The sequence below is a fragment of the Schistocerca nitens genome, chromosome 3 (assembly GCF_023898315.1).
Source record: "Schistocerca nitens isolate TAMUIC-IGC-003100 chromosome 3, iqSchNite1.1, whole genome shotgun sequence".
NCBI classification, from domain to species: Eukaryota; Metazoa; Arthropoda; class Insecta; order Orthoptera; family Acrididae; genus Schistocerca; species Schistocerca nitens.
In genome coordinates, this window is record NC_064616.1 from 35,385,641 (window position 1) to 35,400,888 (window position 15,248).

Consider the following 15,248-nt stretch of genomic DNA (forward strand, 5'->3'; position numbering starts at 1 on the left):
ACAGTTCGCTTTTTGTTTTACAAGATACCTTTACTTCTTGAGTAATCAGTGGCTTCTTTGTAGACTTCAGTCTAATTTGGATTAGTTTCAGAGAAAAACAGTATTCAAATAAGGTAAGTACTTTATTAACAAAAGTGTATTGTGTTTCATTCATGCCATGAATACTATACATCATTCCAGTTCATTTGTTTGAGGTGGTCCTAAAATGATCAATTTTTTTAATTACTGACAAGGAAACCCCCCATCGCAACCCCCCTCAGGTTTAGTTGTAAGTTGGCGCAGTGGATAGGCCTTGAAAAACTGAACACAGATCAATCGAGAAAACAGGAAGAAGTTGTGTGGAACTATGAAAAAAAATAAGTAAAGTATACAAACTGAGTAGTCCATGCGAAGATATGCAACATCAAGGACAATGAGAGTTAAGGAGCGCTGTGGTCCCGTGCTTAGCGAGAGCAGCCACGGAATGAGAGGTCCTAGGTTCAAGTCTTCCCTCGAGTGAAAAGTTTAGTTTTTTATTTTCAGTTTGCATGACAAACTCTTAAGTTTTCATCACTTTTTTGGGAGTGATTGTCACATCCACAAGAAAACCTAAATCGGACAAGGTAGAAGAATCTTTTTACTGATTCACTAAAGTGTAAAAGTTAGGTGGGTCGACAACATATTCTTGTCATGTGACGCACATGCCCTCACCAGTGTCATATAGAATATATGAGACGTGTTTTCCTGTGGAGGAATCAGTTGACCTATGACCTTGCTATCAGATGTTTTCGGTTCCCATTGGAGAGGCACGTCCTTTCGTCTACTAATCGCACGGTTTTGCGGTGCGGTCGCAAAACACAGACACTAAACTTATTACAGTGAACAGAGACGTGAATGAATGAACGGACAGATCATAACTTTGTGAAAATAAAGAAAGTAAAATTTTTGTATGAGGGAAGACTTGAACCATGGACCTCTCGCTCCACATCTCCTCACGCTAACCACAGGACCACGGCGCTGCTGAGCTCATATTCTCCTTGATGTTGCCTATCTTGTGCATGGACTACTTAGTTTGTATAATTTGCTTACTTTTTTTCATAGTTCCACAAAACTTCTTCCTGTTTTCTCGATGGACCTGTTTTCAATTTTTCAAGGCCTATCCACTGTGCCAATTTACAACTAAATCTGAGGGGGGTGCGATGGGGAGGTTCCCTTGTGAGTGCCCACTTGAATTCAGAATGGGCTCTGAGCACTATGGGACTAAACATCTGTGGTCATAAATGCCCTAGAACCTAGAACTACTTAAACCTAACTAACCTAAGGACATCACACACATCCATGCCCGAGGCAGGATTCGAACCTGCGACCGTAGCGGTCGCGCGGTTCCAGACTGTAGCGCCTAGAACTGCTCGGCCACTCCGGCCGGCTTTGAATTCAGATGTAATAGATTTTGCATCCAGATCAGTATTAGAATTTAACAAAAGAAGCTGCGTGTCATGATCTGAGAGGTGATTGGGTATTGGTTTTGCAGTATGAAGTTATCTGTAAGTACTCAGTATACACTTATAATTATCAAGAATTTAGTATGAAATTCTTAACAAATCTGTACCAGTGGTCATAATGATCAGAGGGGCAGAACATTCAAATGGGTCTGATGAGTCTCTTACCTGTGCAAAAAGGTTTTTCATTAATTATACTCCTTCGTCCTCAAATATTGTTGTGTAATAATGATAGGTGGCATTTTACCTTGAGAGAGTTAAAACTGTGTGGAAATTAACTTTTGTGTGATGGCTGAAAATTTTTAATGAAATGCTGTTTGTGCTGAAGCAATACGCCAGAATTGTGTTGTTTGATTTCTTTCTAAAATTCTGCTAATAAAGTATGGCACTGTAGTTCACCTTTACAGACTTGATTGATGACTTGACATGGGTTTAAATTAATTTTTTAGTTTTTTAAAATGAATTAAGTAATCAGTAAAACTATTGTCTTTGAATGTGGAGGCAGACTATTCCCCTTCCCATAAAGTATTCTCTCATCTTTTTCTTTTTTTCCCTGCATGTACATGCCTTCTGCCAGCCACCTTCATACAAGCAAACCTAAGCAGAAGGTACATTATCGCTTGCATTCATTGATGTACATTGTCCACTACAAGACAATCCTAAAACATCAACCAGTTTGCATATAAGGTCAGTACTAATTGAAGAGGTGTGTTGAACCTTTTTTTACACGTGAGCAGAGGAAAAATAATAAAAACAGCAAGTCTGAAATTGTCCAGCAATGAAACAGTGTCCAAAAATATTGGAAATGCTTAAGACTATGAAAGTTGCAGTATTGTAATAATTTCAGTTATAGACACACACCTGTTTTAATGAATTTCTATCATAAATGGTGTCACAAATGATACTACAAGGCTGTATACCTCATAAAAAGGTACAAAGAATTACATTGCTTTACATACCAATAGGCAGCTGAAACTTTTTGAAAATCAGAAGAGGATGTATATTTAGTGTGTGTATTGACACTGTAAGTGTACAAAAAGTGGAATGTCCAATACTTACTAACATTTTATACATAAAGTGTACCTAACACCTGCCCACAGAGTGCAACTCGGCAGCCATTTGTAGACTGTAATGGCTTTGCATTGCCTATTATGTAAAAGGCATAGTTTTGGTCACAGTTAATTTAGTCGCAATTGTTACGCAAAGATAAGCATGCGTGTGAAATAATTTCACATATAAAAAGTACAGTACTTGCAGTGTAAAATTGGGTAGGCTGTGTAAAATGATTGGTACCAGTGTAATAAAACAGAATTTTATCATACAGGCGTAATCAGTTTCTTGCCCAACAGTACCTTATATTTACTTCCTAACCTGCCATCTATTTATTTTAAATACAATTATTACAAAGGTAAAATTTGCTACACTGTTACTTCTTAAAAGTAGAACTCCCTATATTGTACTCCTGTCCTTTCCCCATATGGCCCTCTTCTCTTTTGTTACACACACACACACACACACACACACACACACACACCCCTCAGTTTTGGAGCCTATTTTGTAAAAAGTACGAAGTGGGATACACATAATGGAAGGCTTAAAGGTGAGCACTCACCATGTAGTTTAGGTGAGACATTGATTAGTTGACAGGTGCACGATTAAAGTAATTGCTTTTCCATATTCAGATACATTTTACTAATTACACACACTCCATGGAGATGAGCTTGGGAAGAGGAACAAGGAACTTGATGCTTGAATGATCGTATACATCACTGGAACTGAACTGATGATACTCTCAAGGGAAGCTGCCCATTGCACCACCCCTCATATATAGTGATAAGATTGCCTAATGGATAGCCCACCAAAAACTGAACACAGATCAAGTGTGAAAACAGGAAGAATGTATACTGAATTGTGAAAAACAAACAAGATAGAAACTGTGAATGGTCCAAGCTTAATAAGTGCAATACTTAGCAAACATCAACAGCTGCAGCGTCATGGTTAAGTTGTCACGGTGTTGGACGGCGAAGTGGATGAGCCATGTTCATAACTATGAGCCATGTTCATAACTGCATTGAGCCATTTATTTTTCTTTCTTTTTTTTTCCCATAACATTATAAACTGTCCTTATGGTCACTGAAATGTTTGTTCTTTCTGTAGTCTTGGCAGAAAGTATACATTGGTTATACGAGGGCTGAATGAAAAGTAATGCTTCCACCCTTGTTAATTGGGTTTAGATGGGAATACTGTAATAAATCAGACTCAGAAATAATTCTTAGAATAATATTTCATAGAATGTGATCTTTAATTACCAATATTCACTTTTCGGCATAATCACCAGCCAATTGGATAGATTTATGTTAACGACGAAAAAGTTTTCTGAAGCCATCATGGAAGAAGTCGACACTCTGTTTCCACAACCACAGTCTCGCAGTTCTCTCAACATCTTCATCAGAAGCATAATGATGTCCCTGCAGATAGTCCTTCATTATTGGGAACAGATGGAAGTCAGGTGGTGCTAAATCTGGACTGTATGGAGGATGCCGTACAGTCATGAGATTGTCTCTGAAGTTGTGCTGTGGTGGCACATGAAGTGTGTGGTTTGGCATTGTCATGCTGCAGGAAAACATTTCCCTTTTCCTTTCGGACCCTTGGTAGCCGTTGTTTCAGAGTTTGCAACATTGTGAATACTTTGCACTGTAACAACACAGCTATTCAATGCTAAGGCTTTCCGCCAACGGGAGCTGTTGAGAAGAGGCTACGGAACAAGCCAGTACCTGCCGCATGTTGAAGAGTTATGAAGGTGGAGGCATTACTTTTCAGTCAATCCTCATAGAATATGAGTCATGTGGTAAGAATACATTACCGTCACAAGTAAATGTGATTAATAGTGAGAGAAGTATGACATACATGTCTCACAGAAATGAAAACAACAAATAAATGGGTGTGAACTATGTTACAACAAAGGAATTCCAGAGTCAGAACTTCCAAAATGGAGCACAACTTCAAAAACATTAAAAACATATGTTTTGACAGAACACAGAGAAACTGTGTGATTGTAAAACTGTTCATTCATTTGTTGCAGCTTGTGTGACAAACTATTATGTTTTCATCATTTCCTTGGAAGTGATCACTTTCACATTCAGCTGTACACCTAAATCGGGCAAGGAGGCATCTCTCACTCAATTACTAAGCTTACAAATTAGGTGTGTCTCTAAGAGATTGCTGTCATATGACACATTTCCTGTCACTAATATGTGTATGGTATCCCAGACGTGTTTTCTGATGACATGGTTGACTTGTCGCCTTGTCATCAAAAGTTTGTGGGTCCCATTCAAAAGCCATTTCCTTTCGGCTGCTAATAGCATAGTTGTGCAGAATCGACTGTCATTATAGGTCCCTTCTTTACACCTTGTTGTTGCAAACGGACTTAACCCATGACAGACACAAATTTGAATACAGCCAACAGAAGGGAAGAAAAGAAAATTTGGTACAAGAGAGGTCTGAACACAGCTGGCCCGCTTGACTATACAACACCATGACCTCTTAACCACAATCCCATTGCTCTACTATGCTGTTCTGTATTGCACTTCTTGGCTTTGGAATGTTCACTGTTTCTATTTTGTGGTTGCCCCCCCCCCCCCCCCCCCAGTTCAGTGCACCATCTTCCTGTTTTCATGCTTACACTCCTGACGAGAGCGAGAGAGAGAGAGAGAGAGAGAGAGAGAGAGAGAGAGAGAGAGAGAGAACATTATTTTTTGGATTTGGTTGTTACTTCTCAGTGAAAAATATAGTCAGATACATTGAAATGTTAAGTAGGTTGGTCACTAAATTGATAGTAATGACTCCGGATGGTTGAAACCACTGAGTTTACTAACAATTATTGTTCATTCTGATTCTCCTCTGTTCTGTTATGTCACTACTTACTTTCTTTTCAAAAAGACAAGTAATATGGCATATTTAATAACATCATATTATTTTCTTCCGGGACCATTGCTTGTTTTACATCCTGAGGTTAGGTTTAGCAATTTGCAGTGTTTTGTAGTAATCCATCAATTCCGTTTGTAGACAGTTTTTAGTTGTTTAACTGCATAAAATGTAGTTTCATGCATCCATGTAGTTTTATATGTTGTGATGAAGACAAATGTTTAATTTTAAAGAAATACATGTTTTATATGATTTATTGTTACATGACAGAGTGAGTTACAAGAACAGAAATTTCATACAATCTCTTAATTTTGTGAGCATCACAGTTTCTTAGCATTATAAATGTGTGCACATACTTCAAAAATATTTTTGTCATAGTAAACTTAATCCTAATTTTTAATTCCAGCTCATCCAAGTTGCATAGTCGGAAAAAACAGTGGGAAGGAAAAACCACAGTTGACTCAATGGGTTTGCCATGGCTGTAAATTGTGTGCTTTCTGCTTTGAGACAAGTGAAAATGTGAGTAAAAAGATATGTGAATATTTATTGCTTTAATTGCTTGAAGTGCTACTTTATCTTGTTACTCAGTTCCTGTGTGGCACATTCTGTAACAGTTACAGTATCCAGAAACTTTATTCTGTTTTATCTGATCATTGCACATAAAGTTTTGAAGCATTCCAAAGTCAAAAGATTTCAGTATTTTGTCACTTTGATTTTAGAAAAATATGTTATGAAGATTTTGAAATAAATTTCACTAATATATATTTTATACATGGAATGTGTGTTTGCTTTGTCTTGCTCCACCGTGCTTCACACTACTCGGTTAGCAAATCATCTAAGTAGTGTTTGAAAGCAAACTTTTGCATCATCTGTAACAAGTTGGGACATTTTAATCACTACTACAAGCATATCTGCACCTGAAAACAATGACCATGCACTTTATTCAATTTTATTGGAATTTGATGTACATATCATGCAGACTTATACATTAGTTGTACAGGGTGATTATAATTAAACATTCACTACCTGAGACAGTGTAGATGGAAAACTATTGACCTTATAGGTACCCAACTTTATGTGAATGATGTTCAGACTTGTGTTATTAGTAGTGTTAGTGTTATGACTTCTGTTAGATGCTGGCAATGATACTGTGACATAGGGTTGAAACACAAGCATCAGTGTGCATTACAATTGCAGTCAGGCAACATGAGTGTGGACAAAATGAGCAGAGCTTCACTCCTAAAGCTGTTCCATCAAAACAATGGCAATAGTGCTGCTGCTCTTTGTGACTATCAGTACATTAAAGAAATATGGAGATGTTCTCTTTCCACACTGGGGATTGAAGAACAGAATTTGGAAGTTTGCATTAAATGGTAATTTGAGAATGGCTTGTCGGGGAGGCTGATGGCCAATTGTGTCACAAATTTTTCAAGAATTTATTGTTACTGCGGCGAAGAATGCTCTATGCAATCTGCGATTCTAGAACAGTGCACGAGCTGTGTCATGACAGTTAAACATTCCGTGGTCCACCGTTCAAAAATGCTGCGATCAGTTATGAAATGGTATCTGTAGTGGAGTTCCAGGTCGTTGTGGATGCAGATGGCAGTCACATTAAATGACGTTAGTAATCTGGAAAGTAAATATGGTAAACTATTAACAAATGTTTCTTGTGTAAAAATTAAATGTTTCTTTCAATGGTTTATTCATTATTTTCTCTTCCTCATGTCCTTACAATGTTTCATTGTCTACAATTGCTTGTGATGGGGTCCCTCTCAGATAGGGAAAGTTTAATTATGACCACGCTGTACGTGCTGGTGATAGCATGCAGAGCACGTGGTACTAATAATTATTGTGTAGGCTATAATATCTTAGTCAGTAAAAAGTCAATTATTACTTCATAAGTTTTTGCATTTTTTGATATGAGTATAGTAGTGATATTTTTGGTAAATTGACATTGGTTTGCATAGTTTGTTATGCAGAATTATTTGCTGATTACTGTACCACTACCATGAAAAGAATATGTGATTTGAATCACTTTCTGAGGTTGAGCCACACAAACAAGTCAAGCAGCTTCCAGTGCCTATCCTTTGGAGGTTACTGGTGATACTGCGATGGAAAACATCCTAATTAACATAGCGTATTGTTTGCTGTGTGTCCAATCTTTAAGCTACAGTCTTCTGACCACATATTTTTTGTACCAGCGAATAAAAATTTCCAACATTTGCACTATGCCTTAGACAGAATTATTGTTATCCATATATGGCTTTGACTAGCATGTAGGCTTCATTACAAAATGGAATAGTTACTTAGCTCACTATATTTGTGCACTGTGGATGCCAGCTTAGTGAATTTGCTACCTTCTGCTCCTTTATTGGTCAAAGGTACCAGTGTAGTGCAGTGTCGGAAGACATAATCTTCAAACTCTCAAAGTTTAAATGTGCAGAAGCATTACTAGAAAACCCTTAAGTCACTGACAAATTTGGTTTCATATCTCACCAACACATTTTTATGCATATTAAATCCAAATTTTCTCATTTCTGTGCAGTATCGATCTTCTGTTACCCGTTGCTTCCGTTACTCAAAGAGCACTGGGCAAAAATAATTGTATGCACACAAATAAAAACAAGTTAATGAAACAAGGGCAACATGTACTAGTTTACAATACAGGCTTTCAAAGAAGTTGCTGGGCACCCAAAGTCAACTGTGATGACCTGGCAGATTTTGATTTTGATGTGTATTACTCTCTAGGAAACTAGCCTTAAAAATTAGTTTTCCTTTGTTTGTGTATTCTAATAATATTTGAAGCGATCTTTTGTGAAGGCAGTCTCTAGATTTTAAAATAAGTTTTCTGTGGTATTACAAAGCTGTGAGAATGAGCCTTTAGTGTTATTGTCAGAATGCATGTCCAGTTCCTTTAAAGTGAAACTGTGTGTGGTATCTACAGTTTGTTTCTGTGTTGCAGGAAGCAATGGCAGTTTGTGTGGAGTGTGGAGATGCATACCATTTGACATGTCACAACCCACCTATAACTGATGAACAATGGCATACTAAGTGGCTGTGTTCTTCTTGTGATGATATTGACAAGGCTGATATCAAGCCTCCTGTTGATATCAAACCTCCTGTCGATATCAAGCCTCCTGTTGATATCAAGCCACCTCTCGATATCAAGCCGCCTCTGGATATCAAACCAACAATATCAAAAGGTAATTCATTTGTCACCCCTTATTTTTGTCCCATTAGCTTCCTAGTGCACCTGTTAAATGTTGAAGTTGATATGACCTCTTCCCATCAAAATTGTAGACAGAATTTCAATTTGTCACCTATGACTTAAGTGCTATTTCTGTGTAAATATTCCTATCTGCTGTTACAAAGGGTTTATTTACTTACAATTTGCCAGTAAATTTTTGGTTCCATGTCAACAGCAGTTTAACATAGTGCTGAAAGAGGTTATACTCTGTATGTGTGTTGATAAGTTTGAATATGATGTCACAGTAGGAATAGCAATACTTGTTTTATGAGAAATATAGACTGCTGTTGAATCGCAGACAGGAAAAACAGAGCGACTACTAAACATATAAGCTTTTGTTAACCAAAAGACCATTCTGTGTGTGTGTGTGTGTGTGTGTGTGTGTGTGTGTGTGTGTGTGTGTGTGTGTGTGTGTGTGTGTGTGTGTGTGTTGTCTAGTTTAGGAGGCCTTTTGGCCAAAAGCTCACATGTTTAGCAGGTTTTTTGTTGTGCCTGTGTGTGACTTAAAATATTTTGTACAAAGTGAGTAGCAGCATATCCTTTTCAAAATATTGTCATTATTCCATCCTGGATTATTCATTGTTTGAATACTCATTTTAATATTACAAAAGCATGCTTAAAGAAAATTGGCTAGTTGTCATTTTTTCATAGATTTAATGCTGTTATTGTCTGTTAACAAAATATATGAAACACTGGACTACCAGTAGGTTAGAATGCCAATACCTAGCAGAAAATCCATCTTATATGAATGGAATGATTTTCTGCTCTCTGATGCAATTGCAAAGTGTTGGCATTGGTGATTCCTTTTGGCTTAGATTTTTCCAAAAGTAGACACAGTAGTACTGTGAAATCCAATAGCTTCAATTAGAGACTGAATGAATGAAAATTCTTGGTTGATTGGTATAGTGATGTGCAAATGCAGCTCATGTTTGAAAGAGAATATGATTTTTCACCAAAAACATTTGAATTGAGTGCGAGGAATGTGTTGGAGCATTTTTGTGATAGAAATGCCCATTTCCTGTTGCCCGCAAGTCAAGTCTCTTGCGCCACATAGAATCACGTAGGTGACAGAGGACATCCTCTTTGGCGATTGGTTGACCCTGTGGTGCGTACTTGTGGTGTACCACACAGTTGGAGTCGAAGAAAGCAATCAGCATCACTTTGACATTGTTGCGCAGTTTGTGGTCCTTCTTTGGTCTTGGTGATGAGAAATGCTTCCATTGTGACGACTGGGATTTTGTTTCCGGTTTGTACCCGTATATCCAGGACTTGTCACAAGTGGTGATGGTGTTCATGAAGTCGGGGTCACTGGTTGTGGAGTCCAGCATGTCCTATGAGACTTCAAACACGAAGTTGCTTTTGCTCCACTGTCAGCAGCTACGGCATGACTTTCTCTGACACTGTCTTCATGGCGAAGTCTTTGGTCTCAGTGGAATCTGCCAAAAGAACACTGATGTCCACCTCGCTCACAGTTTCTCCGATAGTCACGCGATGGTCCCGTATCACCACAGCGTTCAGTTTGGCATTGACCTATTCATTTCGGTATGTTGGTGGCTGACTTGAGAGTGGTTTGCTTCCACCAATGTGCAGCCGACTTTGAAACAGTTCTACCACACTTTAGTCTAGGCAATGCCCATAGCGTTGTCACTGAAAGCCATATGAATCTTCCAAATGGTTTCCATCTGACGATCGCCCAGTTTCTGGCAAAATTTGATGCAGCAGGTCTGCTCCAATCGTTCTGTCATTTCCCTTGCAATGAAAAACTGACACAAGCACTACATACTACTTCACTCAACTGCTGCTTGCCTGCAACTGATACTATTGTCAGGTGGGAAAATATTTACGCATGTGCACGAAGGTTCAAGGTCAGCTCATAAAAGCGCACTAGATTCAGATCAAATCAGGTGTTCGCAAAAAAATGTGGTTGGGTACTTTTCTAACAGACCTTTTGCACTCTATAAACCCATGTGTAACATACTTAAGTACTGGTGTAATGTGTGGGATTCATATGTTGAACTAAAGGGGGACATTGAGAGAGTGTGTACAGAGGAGGACAGAGCAAATGAGTTGCCCAATTCATGGAAGTGTGTTAGTAATGCTGTGACATTTGGAAGCAGATGCTCTTAAGAAAGACACTTAACAGTTTTTGAAAACCGTCTAAGGAATTCCAAAATTAATTGGGAATACTAACTTGGACAGTGACATTTAAATAATTTATAAATGCAATATTTGATATGTGGTACCAAGGAAATTAGCCTCTGCCTTTAAATTTCGTCCATGAATTAGGCAATTCATTTGTTTTGGTATACACTCTTAATATCCCCCATAAATGCACAGATTTTGTGTATCTCTTTAAGTTTAATAGTTGCATGCTAGTGCCTCATTTAAACTGTAGCAAAATCGTTACCACTTTCTTTAATCACATAAATAACAACCTTTACCAGTTTGTCATACAGTGTTCGTCTGGAGATTCTATTTGTAGTGATGAATAGAATCTGGAGATGGCAAATGATGGGCCAGTAATACGTATTATAGTATAAATATGACAATGGCTACAAAGAAGCAGATTAATATGAGGGCTGATGAACAAAGACTGAGACTTTTTTTTTTTTTTTTTTTTTATTCTTTCAAAGTACTCCCTTTCTACTGAAATCCGCTTTTATAGAGCCTCTGCCAGTTCTCGAACATGTGGTGCAGACCATTCTGTCAGGTCCTTGAGAATTGCCTCACTTTCCTTACTCACTGCCTCAGAATGGGGGAGGTGCAAGATCTGGTTTGTAAGGTGGATGTGGTACACAGGTAATGATGAATAGAGCCAGAAGCAGCACAACTTCATGACAGTGCGCAGCCTCGGGTTGCAAATGAAGTCTCCACTCAGTCAAAGAAAGTTCTGGTCATTTCTTTACATTGTGCTTCCTCAGTTTAGCCATCACTGATGTGTAGTATTCTGCTGTAACAGTAGTCTGAGGGAGAATTGCATGCTGGTAATACATTCTGTGATCACCATCATTTTCCCTACAGATGGAAGAACTGCCACCTTTTTTGGTGTCAGAGAACCTGGCGATTTCCACACTGCTGGCTCGATTTCCACACTGCTGGCTCGATCGTAATGATGCAGCTGTGACTCAACAACAGTGATAATTGATTCCAGAAACATGTCCCCTCCATCAGCAAGCAGATACAGCATGTCATGGTTTGTCACCATTCACACAGACTTCTATTTAGGAGTCGACAGATGTGGCACCCAATGGACACAGATCCAGATCATATGGAGATGATCATGCATAATCGTAAAGACTCTGCTTTATGAAATTCATAACACTTCACTGAGGTTACATAATGTTATCAGCCAGTCCTCACGGACAATCACAGCAGCTGTGTTGACGTTAACTTCAGCCACAACAGAAGCCAAAACACCTGCCCCACTTTGCTTAACACAGACAAGTTGGCCTTTTTTGAAGTCCTTGAACCATCTAAACACTGTTGCATGAGGTGCTGCATCACCACCATACAATTGCTGCAGCTTTTTGTAAGTTTCAATGGCTGTATGGTTTAAACACTCACAGTATTTTATTGCACTGTTCTACTCCTCGTGTGTCACCTGCGTTGTTTGGTATGTGAAATGTATAGAGCGTCGACAAAGTAGAGCATGACTACCAATACGAGAATGCTGCCACCTATGGGCATTATATATAGAAACCCGCTCTTTTCAGATATTTGTGGTACAGATAGTTTCCTATCACGGAAGCTACAAGGAAAAAAAAAGTCTTGGCCTTTGTTGAATCCCCCCTTGTATGTGTCACTAGTCTCAGTACACACAATATCGCTTTTTCCAGAAACTTTATCAACATAACTTTTCCTTTAATTGAATTGTATATTTTTAAAAGGCTGTTGGTTCATAATTATGTGATTTTGAGTGTGCCATTGCTTGAGATACTGCGTATGAAACTGCACGACATCAATACTTCCAGTGCTATGGATGAGTTAACTTGTCATGTTGCGCTCTTCCCGGGTGCTGAGGACATTTTTGAATGCAGCCTCAAGTGTTTTCCTTAAGCACTATTGACATGTTTACATATCCCTTTCCGCAACCTCTCTGTGACGTGGACAAGTTACTTCCATATCGCAGTGAATAAAAAAGTTTAGAGTATTTACATAAAAAACATATGCCCCTTTGCAAGTTATCATTTGCCGAAAAAACTTGGTTTCGATATCTTCAAATGTTTATGAAATATGACTATTGGTATGACCATGTTTCTCGTTATGCAGGGAATATAAAAACCAATATCTCGAGAGTGAAATCAGATATTGTTGTGCTCAGTTTTAAATGAAATTTTGGTATGTTGTGTACATTTCATACACAGCAATGTACAGGCTAAAATCAACCATACAGAAAGTCTACTCAATGCATTTTTACCTCTGCAAACTCTTAATTTTTTTTTTCAGTGCATTACATATCACAGTAACTGTGATGAATAACAAAGTGAAATTCAGTCCTTTATTGAGCAAAGATGTCAGCTGATACGATGTCAAAAATAATTTTTTTTTCACCTAATAGTTTTCTTAAAAGCGAAAAATAGTGTCCAGAATGTCATCTTTTCAGCACAGGTAGCAGCATTAGATGAATAGTGCAGTGATGATAAGTTGTGCTTGGTACGGACTGCAGAAATCACGTCTGTAATAGTCAAATGGTCAAAGGGGTATCAGTCCATCAGTTAATGTACATTCTATAGGATTCTGACAAAATGTTATTTTTGTCAGTCAACAACTCTTACCCTTTTAAAGGTACTGAGGTATTTGCAGTCGTGACTTGTGCTCCTTTGAAAATAAAGCTTTAATAGCAGCACTGACAATGCTGCGTATCATTTAATACTTTCTCCTCACACCACGTCTGTCAGGTATTTTGAATACACAATAGAAAAGCGTATACAGGCATGATTAGATTAGATTAGACTAGATTAGTTTTCGTTCCATGGATCCGTGCTGAGGAGATCCTCGTGGATGTGGAACATGTCAATTTTTAAGCTGAAATAACAATATTAATAGTATGAATATATACAATACATCATTTGTTTCTATTAAAAAAATCATCAATGGAGTAGGAGTTGGCCACTAGTAAGTCTTTCAGGCTCCTTTTAAACTGATCTTTATTTGTAACTAAATTTTTTATGTTTACTTGCAAATTATTGAAGATGAGTGTTCCTGAGTAGTGGACCCCTTTTTGAACTAAAGTAAGTGCTTTTAAGTCCTTGTGCAGATCATTTTTGTTCCTGGTATTGTATGTATGAACTGAGCTGTTTGTTGGAAAAAGAGATATATTATTTAGAACAAATTTCATTAATGAGTAAATATACTGAGAGGCAGTAGTTAGTATACCCAGTTCTTTGAAGAGGTTTCTACAGGACGTCCGTGAATTTACTCCACAAATAATACGTATTACACGCTTTTGGACTCTGAAAACTTTTGTTTGACTTGAAGAGTTACTCCGAAATATTGTACCATATGACATTATGGAATGAAAGTAGGCAAAGTATGCAAGCTTTTTCATTTTTATGTCGCCTATGTCTGCTAACTCTCAAATTGCAAATACAGATTTGTTAAGGTGTTTCTGCAGTTCTGTGGTGTGCTCTTCCCAACTGAATTTATTATCAAGTTGTAATCCCAGGAATTTAAGACTGTCAACCTCTTCTATATGCTCTTCTTTGTATTTTATGCATATGCTGGGTGGAAACCTCTTACAGGTTCTGAATTGCATATAGTGAGTCTTTTCGAAGTTTAATGTCAGTGAGTTGGCTTTAAACCATTTATTAATATCCATGAAAATACCATTAGCAGATCTTTCTAGAACTACACTTGACATACTATTTATTGCAATACTTGTGTCATCTGCAAACAAAACGAACTCTGCTTCTGACAGTGTAACTGATGAGAGATCATTAATGTACACAAGAAAAAGCAATGGTCCTAAGATGGATCCCTGTGGGACACCACATGTAATTTCTTCCCATTCTGATGATGACTGATGACTTAATTCACTAGTCACAATAATGTGTCCTAACATCGGGGAAGGCAAGAACAGTCCAAATGAAGTGTGCTCATTTATACCACAAGAATACAGTAAACTTCATCTATTTTCAGATGACTGCCCAGATCAGAATAGAAGTCTCTTGGCAGATTTCTGTTGGACCTAACAGGTACTGGGACATTCATCAAAATTTGAAGTCACTTTCTACTGATAGGACACAGTTTCTTGACCATACAGTAGAGATTTTGGCATTATAAAAAGGAAACAAGGACAAAGTGCATGCTGTGACAAGTTCTTAAAACTTCTGGACAGGGAAAATTTTGTGTTTGATACTTGATTTCAAATCACGGTGGCAGCGATACTACAGGAAAATGAGAATTTCTGAGGAAACTGAAAGTATTGGAAAATGAGGAATGGTGACATTCTCTGTCAGCACTTTTTCCCAGACTGTTTTTGATGACACAAGAAAGCATTGTATTACAGCCCGTATAGTGAGAGACATGTTAGTATCAGCCTGACAAGCAGTTAACCATTCTATGAAAATATTCTGTAGTGGCCTGTACAGAATGGCAAT

The 15,248-nt window shown here is 37.9% G+C and overlaps 1 protein-coding gene across 5 annotated transcripts in view; it reads left to right on the forward strand.

Annotated features, from left to right (window-relative positions):
* LOC126247980 (polyhomeotic-proximal chromatin protein) overlaps positions 1-15,248 on the forward strand; it is a 268,986-nt gene that overhangs the window by 246,930 nt on the left and 6,808 nt on the right. For all 5 annotated transcript variants that reach the window (XM_049948549.1, XM_049948548.1, XM_049948552.1 and 2 more), the window contains 2 exons: positions 5,809-5,921; positions 8,365-8,605. In XM_049948549.1, coding sequence (XP_049804506.1) covers positions 5,809-5,921; positions 8,365-8,605 — 354 coding nt within the window. The remainder of the gene's footprint in view (positions 1-5,808; positions 5,922-8,364; positions 8,606-15,248) is intronic.